General features: G+C 35.0%; 2 protein-coding genes across 2 annotated transcripts; both read left to right on the top strand.

Annotated features, from left to right (window-relative positions):
• Positions 1–15,029: 15,029 nt before the first annotated feature.
• Positions 15,030–16,723, top strand: LOC116109530 (protein kinase PINOID 2-like). The gene is made up of 2 exons (XM_031395760.1): positions 15,030–15,644; positions 15,761–16,723. Exons 1-2 carry the CDS (start codon positions 15,046–15,048, stop codon positions 16,623–16,625), a joined length of 1,464 nt encoding a protein of 487 aa, XP_031251620.1. The 5' UTR covers positions 15,030–15,045; the 3' UTR covers positions 16,626–16,723.
• A 3,878-nt stretch (positions 16,724–20,601) lies between these two features.
• On the top strand, positions 20,602–21,613 carry LOC116109406 (early nodulin-93-like). The gene is made up of 4 exons (XM_031395627.1): positions 20,602–20,692; positions 21,068–21,129; positions 21,227–21,302; positions 21,401–21,613. Exons 1-4 carry the CDS (start codon positions 20,602–20,604, stop codon positions 21,493–21,495), a joined length of 324 nt encoding a protein of 107 aa, XP_031251487.1. The 3' UTR covers positions 21,496–21,613.
• The last annotated feature ends 1,091 nt before the right edge of the window (positions 21,614–22,704 follow it).

Here is a 22,704-nt window from a genome sequence, read left to right as displayed (position 1 = left end):
TATGGAACGTGTCACCATGAAACAACCTTTCATGTAACATTTTATATACCCCGGCCGGATATTTCCTTTTCCATGTATCTTGACATTTGTCTAGGAACTTGATATCAATCTATACCATTCAACGGATCCCATCTTGACTATCACTTGTCCTCACACATAAACAACACATGGCCAAATCGACTTATTAACACATGGCATGATTACCTCATGTTTATACACCTATAACCATATGCGTTTATGCAGAATCCAACCGTGATATCTCAGGTCTAAGAATTAAAAATACCCTAGTATGATCTTATGATATCATTGACTACATTTTAAAGTCCATGTGATTCATCATAAATGGCCATATCAATAAACAGTTCACTAACCGCGTATCCATGCTAATGCCCTAGTGATATAACTTTTATAATCACCCACACCAATACCATCACATGATATTCTACGAGGCATTCAACATGCCTACTATGTAATATTATTGCCCAATTAATATTACCTATGTAGGATACTTTGATGATTTTGATATTCTAAAGATTTGTATCATCCGGACATTTCACATGAAACATATATATAAATGAAGCAATAAACCACATGTAAAATAAGAACACTTTCTTCTATTGATAAGATAAAATGTATATACAAACTATATACATTCACATATATATACAAAACTTAATGCCTTGGACCGACGACACGATTGGTTCCTAGGGCATACACTAACAAACCTCCCACTGGCACTAGAGCCAATCGTTGTGGTATCTAATATCCATCTTCTCAAGATGATATCTAATTGCTTCTGTGTCATCGCTTTAGTAAGTGGATCAGCTACGTTATCCGCTGAAGGTGTTTTCTGCACCCAAATTTCTCCAGCTTCACAAGCTCTCTCAAAATATGATATTTACGCTGAATATGTTTTGATTTTTGGTATGCTCTTGGTTCTTTTGCTGTGGCAATAGCACCATTATTGTCACAAAAGAAGGTTATCGAACTCATGTTCGGAACCACGTCAAGTTCAGCTACAAATTGCATATCCACACACCTTCTTTTACTGCTTCTGAAGCAGCAATATATTCAGCTTCTGTAGTGGAGTTGGCAGTGGTCGACTGTTTGGAACTTTCCAACTAACTGCTCCTCCATTACATGTAAAGATGAAATCCGGATGTAGACTTTCTATCATCCACATCTGATTGAAAATCAGAATCTGAGTATCCTGGATTTTCAATTCTGAACCTCCATAACTCAGTATTAAATCTTATCCTTCTCAAGTACTTAAAGATTGTTTTAACTGCTGACAATGTTTCTCTCCTGGATTTGATTGATATCTGCTCGCAATACTTACAGCATAGGCTATCAGGTCTTGTACATGCATTGCATACATAAGACTACCCACGCTGAAGCGTAAGGTATATTACGCATCCGCTGTCGTCCTGATCAGTCTTAGGACTCATATCCTTAGAAAGTGTAGTCCTGCCCGCAAGGCAAAAAACCTCTTTTGGAGTCTTGCATGTTGAAATTTTTCAACATTTTCTCTATACATGCTCTGAGATAACCCGACAATCCTTTCGCTCTATTTCTATAGATGCGAATTCCTAAGATGTAATTTTCTTCTCCCAAATCTTTCTTTGGAAAGCTTTTGACAACCACATCTTAACCAGTCATCATGCCATATCATTTCCCATTATAATATGTCTCTACATATAATATGAGGAAAATCATGACATGATCTTTTACCCACTTGTATACACACGGTTCATCCGGATTCTTTATGAAACCAAAAGTTTTGATTGTTTCATCAAATTGGATATTCCAGCTTCTGGAGCTTGCTTCAATCCATAAATAATCTATGCAATTTGCACACTTTATGTCTCTCAGCATTGGATACAAAACCTTCAGGTTGTTGCATATATATGTTTTCCTCAAGAAATCCATTGAGGACGCGGTCTTGACATCCATTTGCCAAATTTCATAATCATAGTGTGCTGCTATGCTAGTAAAATTCTGTGGATTTAAGCATTGCAACTGGTGAGAAAGTTTCCTCATAATCCAACCCTTGTTTCTGAGTATAACCTTTCGCTACCAGTCTAGCCTTATAGGTCTCTACCTTTCCATCTGCGCCAACCTTTCTCTTGAAGACCCATTTACAACCAATAGGAACTATTCCTTCTAGAGATCAACAAGCGTCCAAACTTGATTAGTGTACATGGATTCTATTTCAGAATTCATCGCTTCTAGCCATCTTCCGAATTGATATCTAATATCGCCTCTTCATAAATTTTAGGATCATCTCCATGATCAACTTCTCCCACTGAAAAAGATTCAAAAACTTTTTCATGTAGAAAGCCATAATACCTCTCTGGAGGTCGAGATATTCTAGAAGATTTACGGGCTGGAACCATTGTGTCATGCGTTGAAGGTTCTTGACTGGTTCACCTATCTGAGTATGATCGATTTGAGACTCTTCAGAAAATTCTTTGAGTTCAATTTTTCTTCCTGCACCTCCTTCTTCTAAGAATTCTTTCTCAAGAAATGTGTATTTCTACTGATGAAATTCTTTGATCAGCAGGGAAGTAAAATAGTATCCTAAACTTTCTTTAGGATATCCTATAAATCGACCTTTTTCAGATCTTACGTCCAACTTGTCTGTTTTAACAATCTTGACATAAGCTGGACAACCCCAGACCTTTAAATAGTTAAGACTAGGTGGTTTGCCATACCACACTTCATATGGTGTTTTCTGGACTGATTTAGATGTGCTCTTTTTAAAATATGCACTGCTGTTTGTAAGGCATACCCCCACTAAATCGGCAAGTCCGTAAAAGTCATCATAGATCGCACCATATCCAATAAAGTACGATTTCCTTTCAGATACACCATTGTGTTGTGGTGTAATGGAGAGTTAATTGTGTATAATTCCATTTTCTTTAGAAAATCTCGAAATTCTGTACTCAAGTATTCACCTCCACGATCTGATCGTTAGAATTTTAATACTCTTCCAGTTTGTTTCTCTACTTCATTCTTGAATTCCTTAAACTTTTCAAAAGATTCTGATTTGTATTTCATTAAATACAAAACCCATACCTTGATATCATCAGTAAAGGTAATGAAGTAGTGAAACCTCCTCTGGCCTTTCATTAAATGGTCCACTGCATCTGTATGTATTAATTCCAACAATTCTTTGGCCCTTTCCCCTTTACTCTTAAAGGGTGACTTGGTCATTTTTCCTTGAAGACAAGATTCACAGGTATATAAGGTTCTGAACCCAATGACATTAAAAGTCCACTTTCTCCTAACTGGATTATTCTTCTGTCTCCTATATGACCTAACTATATGCCAAGTAATTTAGGATTATTTCATTTCGAGTTTGTTTATAGTAATGGAATTCATTATGCTATGCCCATTTAATTCTATCACATACAAACCATTGTATTGATAGCTTTGCCAACAAGTTTATTTCCAAAATAAACTAAACATTCATTTCTATTGAACTGTATACTGTAACCATATTTACATAATACAAACAGAAATTATATTTCTAGTGGCTTTAGCAAAATACAGGACTTGTACAATACAAAATGTGTCCTGATGGAAGCCTCAAACTACATGTTCCCATGGCTTCGGCAGCAACATTTGTTCCATTCGCCATTCTTAACATGACTTGATCTTTCTAGAGCAGAACTATTCTGCAGATCCTGCAAACAAACACAAAGTGTGAAGTAGCAGCTGAATCTAATATCCAGGTTGAATTATTTGAACTAACATTTAATTCAAATTCAATGACTAGCATTGGGACATACCTGATCCAGTCTTCGCAATGCGAAGAGCTTTAGCCTTCTAATACTGTCTAGATAGAGAGGACAATTCCTCTTCCAGTGCCCACTTTCTTTACACCAAAAGCATTGCCCTTTTCATTAGATTTATTGGCTTGAGGAGACAGCCTTGTTCTTAAATCCCTTTCCCTTGGGTTTTGTTGCCATTTCTTTTGGGATTTCATTGGCTTTTTCTTCTTTGTCTTACTGAAAAGCCATACTTACAACCTCTTGCCTTTTGCCTTTTCTTTCCTGATCATAAAACTGTTGAATCTCATTCAACATATCAGGAAGTTTTCTCTCAATCCTATTGAGATATAATTATTGATGAAAGGTGTGAAACTTGGAGGTAGAGATTGGAGAACCAAATCTTCCTTGAGGGTATCCGGCATTACAATTCTCATGGCATGTAATTGCCCCAGAATGTTAATCATTTTCAGACATGTTCTTCTGGTGACACGCCTTCTTTCAACTTCATTCCGAATAAGTTGAACTTAATTCATATTGCCTTATCCTCGAATTCTCACGATACAACTCTTGTAACGCGAGGTAAATTTCATTAGCACTTTTCATCTTTTCACACTTTCTCTGAAGCTCGTCACTCATCGATGCCACAAAAGAGCGAGCTTTAAGTTCATCTTCCTTCCATTTTTTATATTCATTATGCTCATCAGAAGGAGCATCAGAAGGAGGAGGTTCAGGCAGGGGTGTTTCTAAAACATAGGCTGTGTTTTCTGAATTCAATATTATTGTCAGTTTCCTCAGCCAATCATTGAAATTACTATAGCCAACTAACTTGTTCTTATCACCAGGATTTTCAACAGTAGATTATTCATCTTTCACTATTTTTATCTTATGAGAATGCTGCAAGAAAATTAAAAACAAATTATGAGTGTTTTGTTTATATAATCTTTTCTTAAGCTAATCTAATTAGCTCCCACAATTTTATTCAAATCCATACTTCCCCAGATAAGATTCGGAAATTTTGCTGGATTAAAATTTCTAGTGGGAATCAAATTCTTATCAAATTTCATAAACCTCACTAATAGAAATCTTGGTCTATTAAATTCAATAGTAGGAAACTATTTCCTTTTATATCACCATATAAGCTATGATTCATTTTCTTGCCTCTAGTTTCAGATACCTCACATAATAAAATCTTGGTACCCTACACACAGTTAAATCACCCATTATGCTTTCTTAAAATAGAATTCTTATTATACCCTCACATAATAGAAATCTTGGGTACAATGTAATTTCTATCCAAGAACTAAGACATCATTCTAGTCATAATTAGCACCCTCACATAATAGAAATCTTGGGATCTCTAATTTTATGAAAAAGAATTAAGTGACTCATAATGGAAGCATAGACTTAATTTTTAAATAGGGAAGATTAAAGTTTAGGTTTTAATTTTAGGTTAATGTTTTAATATCTACCCTATACATATCCATAATATGTATCAACTAATATAAAAACATAAACCACCAAACTACAAACCTAAAACTAAATGTCATGCCATAAAATTAAGTTTCAACACTCATTTAAATATTAAAACTTAACTATATACAATGGCATAATTAATATGCATAAAACATCAAGCATATTGCATGCTTCAATATAGCATCACATGTTATCAAACATAACAAAAATGCATTATGTTGATATAACACACATATATCTCATATACAATATATTCAACATTGCCCATCAATAGCATAAAAAAACAATTTATTAAACTTAGGGTATAATGTAACATTTACATAAATAAGCAATTATTCAACCCTATCTTATAAGACACATGGCTTGAATCTTATCAAACACATAAGCTAACAATTAAACATGCTTATCTGTAAGACACATGTCATATTAATATACATTAATCTAATTAATCTTATCAAACACATAATTAACAATTAAATTGTGTTCACACTACTTTTCCATGTCTTTGTCACAAAGACAATTTACCCTTAACTCTTTAAGACAAATTATCTTAATACCCTTTAATGTCCATTAAATCACATATTAACAAACACAATATAACTAACAAATTATGCCAATCAAGATCAAACAACCCTTTTTGCACCTTACTAAAAAATATGCAACTATTTCTCATATGACACAAAACATCTCCAGTATCCATGAACTTACCACTATTAAACATTAATTTGAATTGTCTAACAAGTATCTAATTAATCAACAATTAATATACAAACTTGTCATGGCCAAAATGTCACTAATCAAAATCATGTGAACAACACAATTTTCATCAAAATTGACATAGTAGCTCCATACAATGTCCTAACAATCAAGAATCTTATTCTTCAAGCCATAAATATTGAACAGCAACATTTTAACCCAAAACTCATTTGGCCAACTTCAATCAAACACTAAAATTTCCATTAAATATTGATGTTTGTCCATAACCTTCATGTTCTTCAAACAAAAGTCATAAGAATTAATTGAAATAAAAAAATTTCAAACACTAAGTCATGGCCGAATTTTGCTAGTCCACTAATGATTAAAAACAATTTTTTATGGCATATTAAGCATACATATGCATGGATCTACAATCTTACAAAGCATTATCACAAAACTTCACAACAAATTTGAAAAATTAGAACTCATTCTTCATCATATGAACATGAAATTTTTTTGGCCAAGTTTAGACAAATAAGGATCAAATCCTTGGCTCTGATACCATTTGAAAGATGGATGCATGAAGATCAAGCATATCATGCTATAACAAGTATAGTCTAGTTTAAAAAAAAAAATTCAATCAAATTGAAATAAGTAAGGTAAACATGTTACCTTAATCCTTAGCAACCTTGGAGACTCTTAATTTCAAGAGAAACTAAGCAAAAGAGTATCCACACCAAGGGAAGAAGAGATTTGACCAAGAGGAAAATTTGGGTTCTTGAGATTTTTCTCTACACAAAAATTCATATATCATTTTCTTTATAGAGGAATCCTTGTAAACAATTCAATAATTGTTTGGACTTCCTTAAACAATTCCATAATTGTTATGAAGTTGTTAAACTTCTTTAAATTATAACATGGATTCATTTAATCACAATTAACAATTTAACTCTTAAATGTTTACATAACAATTTAACCCTTAAATTGTTTACAATTACAACCCCTTGTAAAATCCAATTTAATATAAAGAAAATGATTAATTAAATAACTTATTACCTTTGGTAGGTGCTAGCCAACCTTAGATAATCAACTCTCTTTGGCTATTTCTTCATTCTCCTTAGTTTTTATGTGTGACCTCTTAGGTTCAATGTGGCCTAGTCGTGGGCCCAATATCACAGACTATTTCGATATTTTTGTCATAACTATTATGAACAAAACTCCCACTGATTATGGGCATCTAGCAATGCTCCATAACCCCTAAGTCACAATGAAGATATACTCCAACGAACCTTTTACAATCATACATGTTGTATAATCAAATCCTTCCGTTGTCTAATCCCAATTAAGAATGGATTCATGGTATGTCAAATCCTTATCTTAATTTTAATTCAATACATATGGAACGTGTCACCATGAAACAACCTTTCATGTAACATTTTATATACCCCGGCCGGAGATTTCCTTTTCCAATGTATCTGGACATTTGTCTAGGAACTTGATATCAATCTATACCAAGTCAATGGATCCATCTTGACTATCACTTGTCCTCACACATAAACAACACATGGCCAAATCGGCTTATTAACTATGGCATGATTAGCCTCATGTTTATACACCATATGAACCATATGCGTTTATGCAGAATCCAACCGTGATATCTCAGGTCTAAGGATTAAAAATACCATAGTATGATCTTATGATAGCATTGACTACATTTTAAATGTCCATGTGATTCATCTAAATGGCCATATTCAATAAACAGTTCACTAACCGCGTATCCATGCTAATGCCCTAGTGATATAACTTTTATATCACCTACACCAATACCATCACATGATATTCTATGGAGGCATTCAGCACGCCTACTATGTAATATTATTGCCCAATTAATATACCTATGTAGGGAATACTTTGATGATTTTGATCTTCTAAAGATTTGTATCATCCGGACATTTCACATGTAATACATATATATAATGAAGCAATAAACCACATGTGAAATAAAACACTTTCTTCTATTGATAAGATATGTATATACAAACTATATCATTCACATATATATACAAAACTTAATGCCTGGGAACCCGACTACCACGATTGGTTCCTAGGGCATACACTAACAAATTGGGCCAATGATCTTTCAGAAATTCTATAGGCATATAGAACGACTCCAAGAACCTCTACTTCAGAAACACTTTTCCTGTTAGCATATGGCTACGAGGCAATGATCCCAGTGGAAGTAGGAATTGGTTCTCTTCGGAGAGAATTTTTTAGTGAAATAGATAATAAAGCACTCCTTTGTGAAAGTTTGGATTTGGTTGAAGAACATCGCGATAAGGCTCGGTTAAGGATAGCTTCCTACCAGCAACGGGCAAAAAGATTATTCGACTCTAAATTCAGGTGAAGGGACTTCCAAGTTGGCGACCCGGTGTTAAAAGAAGTTCTTCTCGACACAAGAGAACCAAGCGCGGGGGTATTGGGACCTATCTGGGAAGGTCCATATCGCATCGCTAAGGTGATACGACTTGGAACATATCACCTCAAGAGGTTTAATGGTTCTGAAGTACCGCGAGCTTGTAATGTTGAACATCTTTGCCCTTATTATCAGTAATTCCGAACTCGCTTATAACTTGATCATTTCTAATTGTAAAGTTTTCATTATTATAAATTTTATGAATAAGATTATTCCAATTCCTCCCAAAGAATTACTTGTGTCATAATCTCAAGTTTCTAATAATCTTGTTATTTATAACATTTTATAGGTTTAATGATTTGATATGCTATATTTGTTTTGTGAAGTGCTTAAGTTATAAAAGTACTATCACAAATGGTCAAAAGTTCATTTTTATATATCCTAAAAATATGTATAAAGGATGACCAAGAGCTACATTAGAAAATAATAAGCACAAAAGAATCTATTCCAGCAGAGAAGAGAACGATCACTGGTCTTCATTTTTAGGATCCCTGGTTGCGACCCCTTGGTCATCTGGCTGACCACCGAGCTCTAGATTGATTGCTTGCTCTTCAGGGGCATCTGTTTCCTGCTGATCATCCTCCGGGGCATGCTCTCGTTCTTCTTGATCTTCGGTCTCGACCATAGAAGCAAGAGCAACTTGATAGTCCTCGAGGAGGTCAGAGATATCCATGTTCGGATTGTTCGGTCGCAAGCTGAAGATAGATTATAGTGCCATCTATCTGCAACGCTCTCTTCTCTTTCTCTGAGTTTTCCCTTAACCCAGCTCGAGTTTTTTCTACTGTTACTCCTTTTCTCTTTGGCCCAACTCTTTGGTGAGCTTCACCATTGTTCGTTGGAGCTCTTTATTATCGCCATCTTTCTTCTCAAGCTTGACCTTCTGAAAGTCAGCTGCTCACATGGCAGAATTCCTTTTAGTCAAGTATATGTTCGCCTGAATGTGGGCAGTTTTTGCCTTTGCATCTGAAGCTGCAAGATCTTGTTTCAGTTTGGCAATTTGCTCCCTCATCTCGTAGAGTTTGCCAACATAATCAATCTTTATCTTCTGTTGGGCCACATTCAAGGCGAGCAAGGACTACTTAAAAAATGAATAAAAAGTTAGTTTTTAGAAGGTCAACTTATATGAAAGAAGTTCTCGAAGAGAGCAAGTCATTTTACTTGACTTTGCATTTGAAGTGCGGTGGCCACTAGATCGATAGGTTGAGAAGCCACGAATCTGTCAAAGGTCTTGGCAAGTTGGCATTCTAAAAGAGTGTATACCATCGACTGCAAATGATCTAGTAGTTACCCTAAAAGATCCAACACGGGCGGGTCAAGCCTTATTGAGGTATGACCCCCTTCGACTTGATGCTCACCTGCTCTCCCCTAAGTAGCCGTGGTCGCTCTTTCTTCTGTTTACGAACTCCCGAGGGCAATCGACATCTTGGGAGCCTCCCTTGAGGTCGTCCTCGCAGAGAAGGCTGAAGCCTATCTGGCAATACCTCGAAGCCTTTTGATTCAGGTTCAGTTTCCTTTTTGGTGGGTATTGTTTTTCTCTTCTTTGACTTCTGACCCACAGTCTTCTTCTTCGATTGATGAGCAACGGCAGGCTGAGGAGCCTCCTCCCGTCGCTGTATGGTCTGGTGCTTTTTGGCACCAATTTATATCCCTCTTGTAGGGATATCGTTAGAGGTCGCTCCAGTTGTTTCAATTGGATTGATCCTGAGGAATGTGAACCCCCTAGGCTTTTTCGTCGTTTTTGAAACATTCGGTGGCATAATTGCTGCATGACATAAAGATACGTTAGCAAGCAAAGTCTTCTTTTGTTAAAAAAGACTTAGAGTTCCTCTATGTAAGAGATACTTACGAGATGAACCTTCCAAAGATGCGTCAGGAGTGAAAAACCCATACTTCCACAGGTTGGTGGTACTCATGAGTAGACTTGCATCGTGACTCTGGTTAAGTAATCAACCAAATTCTTTGATGTGACTGCGATCAGCTAGCGCCTTCAATCTGGTTGTTTTGTTTTCTGCAAGAAAGTAAAAGGTTTGTTAACCTAGTATGCTAAGGAAAATTTAAAAGATGAGCATCTGGAAATTAAATGGAAAACCTACTAGTTTCATTAAATTTACAAATTCCATCGTACTTGAAGAAAAAATATTTGATTTCGTAAGCCCCAACGTTCCTAGGGTAACCAAATATCCCTCCTTCGATCGTTGATCGCTTGAAGAGGCAGTATGAGTCCTTGTCTTTACTCTTCTTTAAATAGTATGCGCAGCCGAGTTCTTCTACTATTAGCTCACCGAGGTTGTGCTCACTAAATGCTATATACATAGTGACCGCTATCATATATGCATTTGGCGTCAGCTGGAATGATGGAATCTGGAAATGGTTGAGAATCAACCTGATGTAGGGATGGAGAGGTATCCTCACCGCACATTTGAAGATTGCTTACGAGATTGCGGCCATTCCCTTGGGAGGTTCCTGAGTAGTGTGTGACTTGTACCGATACACGTTTACGTTGATTGCGTGTTGGTCTATTGCTTTTTGGATTCCATCCTTCGTGACTGTTGATCGTATCACCTTTCTAGGAGCCTCCATGGTGTTCAGTGGTTGCGAGCTCCCCTTTTCGACTGTTCTCGCCTTAGGAGTATCCATTGCTCTTCGAGTCTGTAAATATGCGACATGTAGAGGTGACTCAGTCTCCGTATACATTACCTCGTACGATGACTCAAGAGAGTAAGAGAACCTTGGTTTCTCTTACATAGCCGCCAAAACCCTAAAAACCCTAAAATTCTTAAGAAAGATTTTCTAAATATTTGCGCCTTAAGTTTTTACTCTTAATAGTGTTTCTTCTCAAACACTACCCGAGAATATTCATCGTCTAAGCCTATCAGATTTCCATACCCACCATTACTGTAAAAATTAAGTTTTTGACAGAATGGAAAAGAGAAGAAATTTTCTTTACCTCTTGATTATTGGGAATGGCTACTATGTCGTAGCGTTGAATGCGCATTAATCGGGAAGGGGATTAACTGATCTTTTGAGTGCAAAAGCGTTGTTTTTTCTCTCTGAAAGTTTGAGTTTTGTGAAAAAAACTTAGAATGGAGTTTGCATTTTATAGAGTGAAAGGCGACGTTTGGTTTCTTTTATAAGTGACGTTTAGGTAGGAACACGTTTCCAACCATTGATTGTGACCACATGTCATTAATCTGCGCGAGGAGTAACCTTCATGCTTCGTGGAGATCAACTGGCATGATTATCTCCTCCACATTAAATGCGCCCTCATCTGCATTTAATGTTTTAAAAGGGAATGTCGCTTCAGCATGGCTAGCATTTAATGCTCATGGCTGACACTTATTACACAGAGACACGTTTGTCAAATAAAGTTTATTTTATTGACCAAGACAGCTGTCAAGCACAATAGATAACATCTGAGGAGGTCATTCGAGTCACTTATGTAACTCTCAAAAATCCAAATCACGGTCTACACTTAGCTCGCTGGTCGAGGCAGACTATCAGCCTCACGTCGTTTGTAACAATGTGGTTAATCTCAATTGTTAGTTTAGATAAATGCTTCTCGAAACAAGTTAGGTCGCGGCATAGTCATGAAGTTCTCAAGATTCAATCTTTGAACCTTAAGAACTGGGGAACTTCTGTTATGCCTAAAAAATCAGGGCTGACGTTAGCCTATGTCAGCAAGCACCAATCAGAGTTCAGGAAGGCTTTGCGCCGTCTAGGAGCTGCCATTTCGCTCCATGACAGGAAGAATATGACTATCATCAACTTGGCAGATTCAAGTTTTGTCCATGAGTGATAAAAGGCCGCACACTTGTCCAAGCCCCAAACAATTTGAGGATATTTCCTAAGTTATCAGCCAATGAAAGGCAAAGAATGACTTGCACGGCACCCACCCACTTACAGATTTGTAATCATTACCTTGAATTCCTCTACTATAAATAGAGGACTCCCTCTCTCAATTTCGAGATTCTAATCTTGAAACCTCATTCTGATTGTAATCTTTATTTTCATAGCAAAGACAACCTACGAGAAAAAGACTAGCTTGATATTCTTTATGAATATTAAGTTATTGTACCTCTGCTCGCTGTCCGCTATACACGACCTCTTGTAATCTCTCATAAATAAAAGAAACAGTGGACGTGGGATTCACTTTAAGCATCTAAACCACTTTAAAAACAATCTCTCATTTATTATTTAGTTTTTGCATTTGATTATTCCAATCATTCATGTGTAATTTCTAAGAATAGCTTAGCACTTTACACGTGCGAGTCGTTAGTGTCAAAATCAAGCATCAACATATGTCATGATCAAATATGTAAGAAAGTAATTGCAATCTTAACTATTCTTAGTGTAAAAAGAAGAATAATTGAGGCAATTAGTAACCGCAGAAGATTTGTTGTATCATAAGAAAAAATATAAAGAAATGTGAAGAAGAAAGGTTGATGGATTTGGATTGACATGGGGAGAAGAATGTATGGGGCAAGTGATGGAGGATTGAGTGTTCCTATATATTTGCCACCTCTGCAGTACAGCAAAAATTGCTGGGTCTGCTACCTGGAAATGTAACCAAAAGTGAAAATGATAAGATGTTGCAGAGAAAAGTGGAACATTCACAGGAAGAGATTAAGAAAAAAGACGAATTTAGAATTGGTATTATATTTGAAAGGAAGAAACAAAGAGAAATCTGATACACTTTTCATAAAGTCTCCAAATCCCATCAAATGAGGAGAGATTTTTGATATGATCTTGATCTCCTTTGGGATGGTTTTTATTATGAATGATGATCAAAATTTTGTGCTTGATTACAGGCCCACAATATCATTTATCATCATATTTAGAATGGAGGATGTGACAAAGACAAACAAGTCCAAGGCCAAAGTAATTGGATGAACTCGATCCTTTTGTCCCATCCAATTATCTAAGAATGGAATGGTAGGTAAAATATGATGCCTTCACATTCTCAAATTATGAAACAAAAAGATAAACTTACCTCAAATTAATGAGAGCTAGCTGTTTTTCCAACCTAATAAATAAAAAAAAAGAATGTGAAAACCAGTTTAAAATTGACACGTGTAAAGGCAAGAAAATGGACCCAATACAGGTCCCCTGGGTCCAAGAATTCACATGCATGACAAGAGCACCATAAAGAAAAAGAGTAAACGACTTTTCCCAACCTAAGGTTTGCCTTAATAACATTTCTCACTCAAAAAGTTTCAAAATATGATTATTCTATCCATAGTTTAGATTCTATTAATATCTAAAATATATTTCATTTTCTCAATCAGCATTCTGCAAGTTACCAGAAGCTAGGATAAGAAGGATTTTGTAAAGTGGAAACTGGTAGATTGCATGGTAATGACAGATTGAATATTCGTCATAAAAATCAACTAAGAATAGAAAACTCTAACTTTACAGTGATCGACAATCGACGAGCAATCAAGTGTCTGAATGAGAAGGGTTTTGTAAAGAGAATACTAGAGATTCAAATGATGGTGATAAAGAGAATTTTTGCCTTCGTAATTAGTTTTGGGTAATAACGAAATATTAATTTTGGATAAAAAAATAATATTTTGAAACAATTTAGGTTGGGAAAATGTAATTAAAGCAAACCTTGGGTGGGAAAAAGTCGTTTACTCTAAACAAAAATAACATAATACTCATTTGATTTTTATCACATTAAAGAAGTCACCTCTCCGATTTAATGTTCATCTCTGAGGTGGAAATGAATTTAGTCCACGGGTGTTTCGTGCATACCCACACCTTTTTTTTACACCACTGCAACTACCAGTCAAAAACAAACCATTTTCACTTGTGATTGATTGATTGATTTGTGGCCGTCAAGATCATATGTTTTGTTGTTTGCTTTTTAATTATAAGTTAATCGTTTCTCGGGAAAAGCATGTCATAAAAATGGGTGTTAAGAAGCTTTTTAGCAGAAAAGAACAAGTGCTTTTGACCATCGCCTTTTTCACGAAGCCAGTGTTTTCCCTCATCAAAATAACCAAATTCCCACGAAATTTTATATGCATGCGTTTCAAAAGTGTTTCCAGAAGGCATATTGTTTACATCAGGATCAGAATCATTAAAACAAACATAAATATTTTGACATTAATGAAATTTTGAGATACATTAATGTTTACATGCATCAGCATCACCATTCCTCCTCTCTGTAACCCACTTCTTCTTCTGCCAGACCCAGAAACAAACACTAGTGGCTGTGTCAGTTGATGACTTACCCTCCCTTTAAACTCTTTTCTTAATTACTTTAAGCTTTTCCAGATCTTCAATTATAGATCGTGTCATCGTAATTGGTTGAGCCACAGCACTTTTTTTTTTTTTTAATTTTCTTTTTCCATTCAGTCAATTAATTTTAATTTATCAGTTTAGGTGAATATTAAATGATCAACCGAAAAGTTATATCGACAGTGTTGTGATAATTAGTGAAAATAGTGGGCAATTCGATAAATATAAAACATATAGGGGTATTTTTAATTAAATTATGAAAAAAATAACACTTTGTAACCTTCCATTCCATGCTTCACATTACATATATCAATTCATATAAAAAGCCATTGAAAGCAAGGCAAAGGGACAATTAAAATCCCCTCTTCTTCATTCAAACACTACATGCATGCACCACCAACAAAAATGGCAGCCACCACCGTTAACAGAGATGAATCCGACTATGACAGCAGCTCCTCCTCCATAACGGTCCCCGACTCTAGCCGTAGTTTCATGAGCAACCTCAGCTTCGGTAGCCGTCGTAGCTCCGTCTCTGTTTGCTCCTCATCCGCCGAAACCTCTCTTTACAACTCCCAAAAGCCACACAAGGCCAACCAAGCCGCGTGGGAAGCCATGAAACTTCTCAGAAGAGCGCAAGGTCGAGTTGGGCTCGACCATTTCAGGCTCCTGCGCCGGCTCGGCAGTGGTGACATAGGGAACGTTTATCTTTGCCAGATAAGGAACCCTGTGGTGGGACTGCCACAGTGTTTTTACGCCATGAAAGTGGTGGATAGAGAAGCACTTGCGATAAGGAAGAAGCTACACAGAGCCGATATGGAGAAGGAGATTTTAACCATGCTCGATCATCCTTTTGTACCAACTCTTTACGCAGAGTTTGAGGCCTCTCATTACTCTTGCTTGGTCATGGAGTACTGTCCCGGCGGAGACTTGTACGCCGCTCGCCAACGCCAGCCGGGGAAGCGCTTCAGCATTTCATCTGCCAAGTAAGTTAGTTTTTTTTTTTGCGTTTTAAAAAGAGAGATTTTGTTAACAGTTTCAGTTCTTATGATAATGATAATGGTTGATACTTAATATTGCAATAAATTGTTAATTGGTTCAGGTTTTACGCGGCTGAGACACTCTTGGCTCTAGAGTATCTACACATGATGGGCATAGTTTACAGAGACTTAAAGCCAGAAAACGTGTTGGTTAGAGAAGATGGTCATATCATGCTTTCGGATTTCGATCTTTCTTTAAAATGTGACGTTGTGCCGAAGCTGCTGAAGCCAAAACTCAACTTGGAAGCCATTGACAAGTATGAAAAATACTGCTCAATTCCATCGTGTGCTACACCCATGCAGCCGGTGCTATCTTGTTTTTCGGCCTCAACCAGAAAGAAGAAGGTAACAGTTACAACAATCACGGAACAAGTTGAAGGCACTCAAGAAGTTGATCCGGAACTAGTAGCTGAACCAATCAACGCTCGATCAAAATCCTTCGTGGGGACGCATGAGTACTTGGCGCCGGAGGTGATATCAGGGCAAGGGCACGGAAGCGCTGTGGATTGGTGGACTTTAGGGGTGTTCTTGTACGAGATGATTTACGGGACAACACCATTCAAAGGTGAAAACAACGAGAAAACACTAATTAACATTCTTAAAAAGCCATTAAGCATGCCGAGAATGGGTGTTAGTAGCAGTAAAGAATTTGAAGAAATGGTGAAAGTACAAGATCTTATAAGCAGGCTTCTAGTGAAGAATCCAAAGAAGAGAATGGGGAGCTTAAAGGGTTCAGTTGAGATAAAGAGGCATGAGTTCTTCAAGGGTGTTAATTGGGCATTAATTAGATCGATTAAGCCTCCAGAGGTTCCTAATGACCAATATGTTTGCAAGATTAGGAATAAGGGTTACAATAATTTACCCAAATTAAGCAAGAAAGAGAGAGAGGCCCCTTATCAGATACCCCATCATTTTGACTATTTCTAACTGTAAAATGTAAATAAAATTAAGTGACAGTTTGTTTGATTTTACAGTAATGGAAGTGATGTTTTAGATGATTAATATTATTAATGTAATACTAATTTAATTAAGTCAAGTCAGATCAGTGCTTTGGATTCAAATATATATGTATATATATATATATATGCTTACGTGTAAAAGGAATAGGAGGCAATGTGATAGTCATGATAAGTGTATGAAGGTGATCATGTGGTGACATAATGAGTGTTGATTTCTGATGATGGTAAAATTTAAAAATTGCAATTTTCTTTTACTTTTTGCACATAGCCACCACGCATTCCCATGTTCTTTCACCGATTAAAGGAAATAAAGAAACCAAATATTTCATTATCTATCTTTCCACTTTTTCTTTATTTAACACACACCCAAAACCCAAATGAAATTCTTCAAAATAAACTAATGTATTGGAAGCTATCTCGTACAATCTAGTTTACTTTGACAAACTTAAAAGAATATAAAGGGCCGAATAATATGTTCCCATCCGCGCCAAGTTTGCCCTAACAACAACTTACTACCCAAAAAATTTGAAAACAACAATTACCCACCCATCGTGAATATATGTACGATAATTGCCCACTCACCGTTAAGATCTGTTAATAAAATATGTTATCTAACATAGTACAGTAACTATAAAGATGAAAATACATTTTCTTCTTCGAACCCAAATCCCATATCTTATTCAACCGACCGGAATTGCGCCAACAAAAACTGCTCCTAGCCAGGCACGATTCCGACCAAATCGCATCTAGCTAGGCACGTGACACAATCATAGCGAGACAAAGGGGCAGATGGTGGATGTCGTGGAGTTTGTCGGTTGGGGTGCAGGGGTTTGTCTCACGACTGCGATGGAGGCAGTCAAACGCGATTGAGGGACTTGGATGGGCGGGAAGTCACAAATCCGATGGCTGGGGGCGGTTGTTGGCAGGCAGGTAGTTGGAAATAGCGTGGAGAGTGGAAGGGCTGCCAACTGGGAGATGTCGGCTACTGGAAAGGCAAAGAAATTCTAGCAGTGGAGGAAGGGGACATGAAGAAGAAGAAGAAGACGAGAGGAGGATGGGGAGATTAGAAAAATGGTTTTTTATATATGGCGTAAAATGTTAGAATTACCTTTTGACTATTTTTGAATTTACCATCCTATAATTTTTCAGTTCAAATTAACGGATATAATTAATGGTTGGTGGGTAATTGTCATTTTTAAACTTTTTGGGTAGTAAATTGACGCTAGGGCAAACTTAGGGTGAGAAGATTCGTTCGGCCAATATAAAGTTAAGAGATATCATGAGCTCAGGCTGAGAGAGATAAGAAGTATATGTAATGTAATAATTAAAGTTTTAAAAGACCAAAACGAATACAAGGGAAAGCAGTTAAATATGAATGTTAATTGAAGGACATTTAAAATATTTAGAAAAGGGAAAGTCAAATGAGGAATGTTAGTTGAATCATGTATATATATTAATGTGGCCCAATGAATACTTAAATCATAATGTATACAAATTAAGGCTCAAGTATTTTATTAATGAAGTCAAAGATTTGATGAGTCTAAGAAATGAATTGATTGAAATTTGAAATGGGGACCGTCAGGAGTCAGCTTGCAGAAGCACGCGGGTTTCTTTGGTTCTTTCTCACCTACTTGAGACTGAAAATGACAACTATCTTATTTATAATTAAATTAATGAATTTTGTTAAATAATAAACAACAAATTCACTATACATATTTATATTTATTACATTTGCGAAATGACAGAAAAGAACTAAAGAAGAAGAGCACTCATGACATAACATGCAAGGCAAATCATCCATTTTTATTGGAATTTGGACTCTTAATTCTATCACTAATGAGATTCAACTATATCTATTTATTAATGTCTTTCACTCTGTCCAATAAAACACTTGGTCAACCCAACATTAATATGTATAAATATAATCACTTCTTCCATCATTTTTTTTGTAAGACAATGATTACTCTTATTAATAATAGAAATAAATTAAATTAAAAATCTCATAAATAATACATTAAAAAATTTTAGTTGATCACTTCTTTCATCGTTATCTTTCAATTATAAACCTTTATTAGAGCATCTTTAAAGGACTCTTTATATGACTTAAACTTTTTATTATAAAGAATCCATCCATAAAAATAAGAGTTCAACAGACTCTTTATCTTTAAAATATAAATTAGAGAGTAAGTTTGACTCTTCACATTTAGAGAGTCAAATTTTACTTTCTATCCTAATTCTAATTAATTAACTACAAGTTTCTATGTATTTTATTTATTAATTTTCTCTCCCATTAAGTTTCTTCTTAAAAATAAAGAGTATATTTATTAAATTTAAAGAGTCTATTGAATTTGAATAAAAATTATATTTTTTATATTTAAAAATTAATAAAAATATTATTTATTTATATAAAATATATTTTTCAAAATAAAGAGTATCATTAGATATGTTCTTAATATCATTTTAAAACATTATATTTAAATCTGCTATTCCCTATCCCCTTATAATATGTCTAAACTTAGGCTAACCCTATTTTCAAGTAAAACCACACAATTTTCTTAACAACAATGGGCCACACGTACATCATACATATTCAATAACCTTTATCATACACATAAACTTGCATATATAATTTATATTATTGTATTGGCAATATAACATAACTGTACTTGTTAATTAGGGTCAATCAAATGATTCAAATCAAGAGTAATTTAATGATAAACAGTCAGCCCAGTAAAAGGTACTTGCAACCCACTCAAGATTGAAGATTGAAATTGAACAACAAACCCATCAAATCAACGTTTATGGGAGGACACTTGTTCAAATCTTATGGATATTGCAGTTACACATGAAGCCTACCCATGGTTTTGGAGCAACCCGCTGGCTCCTAACATTTTAATGGATCTCTGTGTAAATGAATAATAAAAAGTAGATAAAGTGACCAAATATCTATACCCTTTGTTTTCTCTATAATTACATTATTAGGACATAATTAAATCTGAGTAATAACAACATTTTTATAAATATTTTTAATAGAACACGATGTGCTAAAAGATAATTAGGTAAATGTTTTTTTTTTTTAAATTTAAAATTAATCAATCATCTTTTATCACATCATACTTAATAAAAAATATTATATATATACGAGATGTTTGTCTGAGCTTATGAAAATTAGCTTATAAACAACATTTGCTTATATACTAATTTTAACTTATAAGCATTTGAAATTTTAAGCAATTACGTATTTGGTTAAAGTACTTATAAGTGGCTGATAAGTAATTGACGTATTTGGTAAAATATAGCTTATAAGTACATTTTATTAGAAAATGACTAAAAATTGTATTATATTAAATAAGGATATATTATAAAATTTTAAAATTAAACAAAGATAATATGGTAATATATTTGGTCAAACTAGCTTATAAGCTGAGTGCTTATAAGCAAGAAAAAAAAATACCTTCTCCCAACTTATTTTTTTTTTGCTTATAAGCTTTATTTATAAGTTCAAAAAAGTTATAAACAAACTTGTCAACTTAATTTTAAAGCTTATAAACTAGTTTGATTAACTTATAAGCTTAGACAAACACCCCCATAATATTATGCGTAAATCAGATCAGATATCGTTTGAGTTGAAGTTCACCTACTTTACCTATCCATGACAGAATCATGGGGGAAAACCAGGGGCATATAGATATAAAGGGAACAAAGCAAAAGAATGAACCCACCATAAACACAAACCCAGGTGCAAACAACTGAAGTGAAACCATCAAACTCTGTACTCCAGTGCTGTTCAGTATTTGAAAACAACACGACCTCTTTCTCTCTCTTTCCGTCACACCATCTACTCTCAATTCCCTATAAATATCCAATCCAACCATGCAATACATCAATTCACTTCCTTATTAACATATCCCGTTTGTGTATTTTTTCAAATTACCTTTCTTACAATGGCAAAAAATGTGGCTCAGTCTCCTCTTGAGAGATCTAGCTTGGCTTCACTTGATCAAAAGCTGGCCATGGCTAAGCGTTGCTCTCATGGTATATGTCTATGTCACCTTTCTTTTTCCTTTGTTTTTTACACCAAGATCATCATGAGATAACATGTTAAATTTTTTCACATCATTTATAGCTATCCGATTTAAAAGATCCTAATTATTTCATGGGTATCTCTCTCCATTGTCAAAACTCAAAACAATGGCCCTTTTGGAAGTAGAGGACCGGGATATGCAGAGACCCGAATCACACATCTTTTTCACCCTCAAGTATTGAGCAAAATTTAATCTTTGGCATTTTTTTATATTCCACAGTCAAGATTGATGATGCGGTGGGCCAAAAAGTAATTGGATTTTGCTTATATATAATGATATAAATAGCTCTATGAATCGTAATTGTTTTGTCTTAATTAATCAACAGAGGGTGTAATTGCGGGAGCTAAGGCAGCTGTTGTCGCTGGCATTGCCACAGCCATTCCAACTGTAAGTCTTTGTAAAGATCTCATGATTTGTAATTAAGACGACATATATATTCTAAAACAATTAATCATAATTTCAACATTTCTCAAAATGCATGCAGCTGGCTAGTGTGAGAATGTTGCCTTGGGCAAGAGCTAATCTCAACCATACGGCTCAAGCTCTCATTATCTCCACAGGTGACCATATCCTTACTATGTTCTTATATATGTGGATCATTATTATCAGACCGTTTGGTTGTTTATGTTTATTAAATTGATTCATTGATCAATTACAGTGGCGGGCGCCGCATACTTCATAGTTGCTGACAAGACTGTTCTGGCGACGGCACGGAAGAATTCTTTCAAGCACTCTAACATGGAAGCATATTAGCTATCATTCAAACCCGATCTTGAATTGCTATCAAGATTCAAGATTAAATATTCTGTCATGGTTATAATCTTTTAAGAAGCAGCTTAGCATGTAAACTCGTTATCTGTATATAAATAAAAAATGGTATTTATTTATAAAATTTAGTTGCACAACAATCAGCTTCAATCTTGAAGTGACAGTGAATGGCTTGTTTTAAAATGTGTTTGACACCTGACAACAACAAAACCCATAAATGGGGCTTCAAATTCACTTTGAACAATATGGTAATTGCATGAACAATTGGAGCCATCTTTGGAACGATTACTCTCTCTACACCAATAATTTCCCCATTAGATATGAGCTTGGAAATCGTAGAAGAATGAAATAATTGCTGTTCCCGGCTTTGTACCAGTCAAACCAAAAGCAATTGCCAAACTTCTCAAGGCCCCTTCCGTCCACTCATCATCAAGTCATAAGGAATTTGAGTTGTATCCTCCAAAACCTATATATATTTCACTAATTATCAGTATCTACCTTGTTCTTGTGAAGTTTTTCTTTGTTGTTTGTGTGTTTATATATATATATATGCTTATTCGGTTATTCACCATGAATAGCCACAACAATTTCAATATGAAGCAAATATATATAAAATTCTTATTTAAATTTTCATCAAAAATTTCAAATCCTTCTTACAAAAAGGATTATGGTGTGAATCTCACCAGTCAGTTAGCTATACATATCCCTAAATGTGTTCTTAGTTAGGCAGCCTCTTGGTTTTTCAAGTAAATACACACAAAATTATTGTGAGGGTCGGAGATGCCAATAAGCCTGCGTATGGTTATGACTTTAAGAAGACTACTCGGCTAATCTATCTTTTAATGTCATTATCTGGTTTGATTCAAAAGTTAATAAGTGATTCTAATAATATTTTATTACTTATGTAATATAAGGAGTGATATATAAGGTTATATGATTATCAAGTGAAAAGATGATATTTTAAGATTATCGTAGCAATCTTACCCAACTTGTTTAATAACTTCCTTAACCTTATTAATTAATTATTAGACAAAAATGCCCCACATAATAATAACAATAAAATAACAATAACAATAATAATAATAATAGTAATAATAATAAAGAGTATTTTAATAAAATAATATTTAATCATTTTATAATTATTACCAACCAAACATATTAATTATTGATATAATTCACACAAATCAAAAATAA

This window comes from Pistacia vera, unplaced genomic scaffold (genome assembly GCF_008641045.1).
Source record: "Pistacia vera cultivar Batoury unplaced genomic scaffold, PisVer_v2 Contig118, whole genome shotgun sequence".
NCBI classification, from domain to species: Eukaryota; Viridiplantae; Streptophyta; class Magnoliopsida; order Sapindales; family Anacardiaceae; genus Pistacia; species Pistacia vera.
The sequence above is the reverse complement of the archived record's forward strand: the minus strand, read 5'-3'. Positions and strand labels throughout refer to the sequence as shown.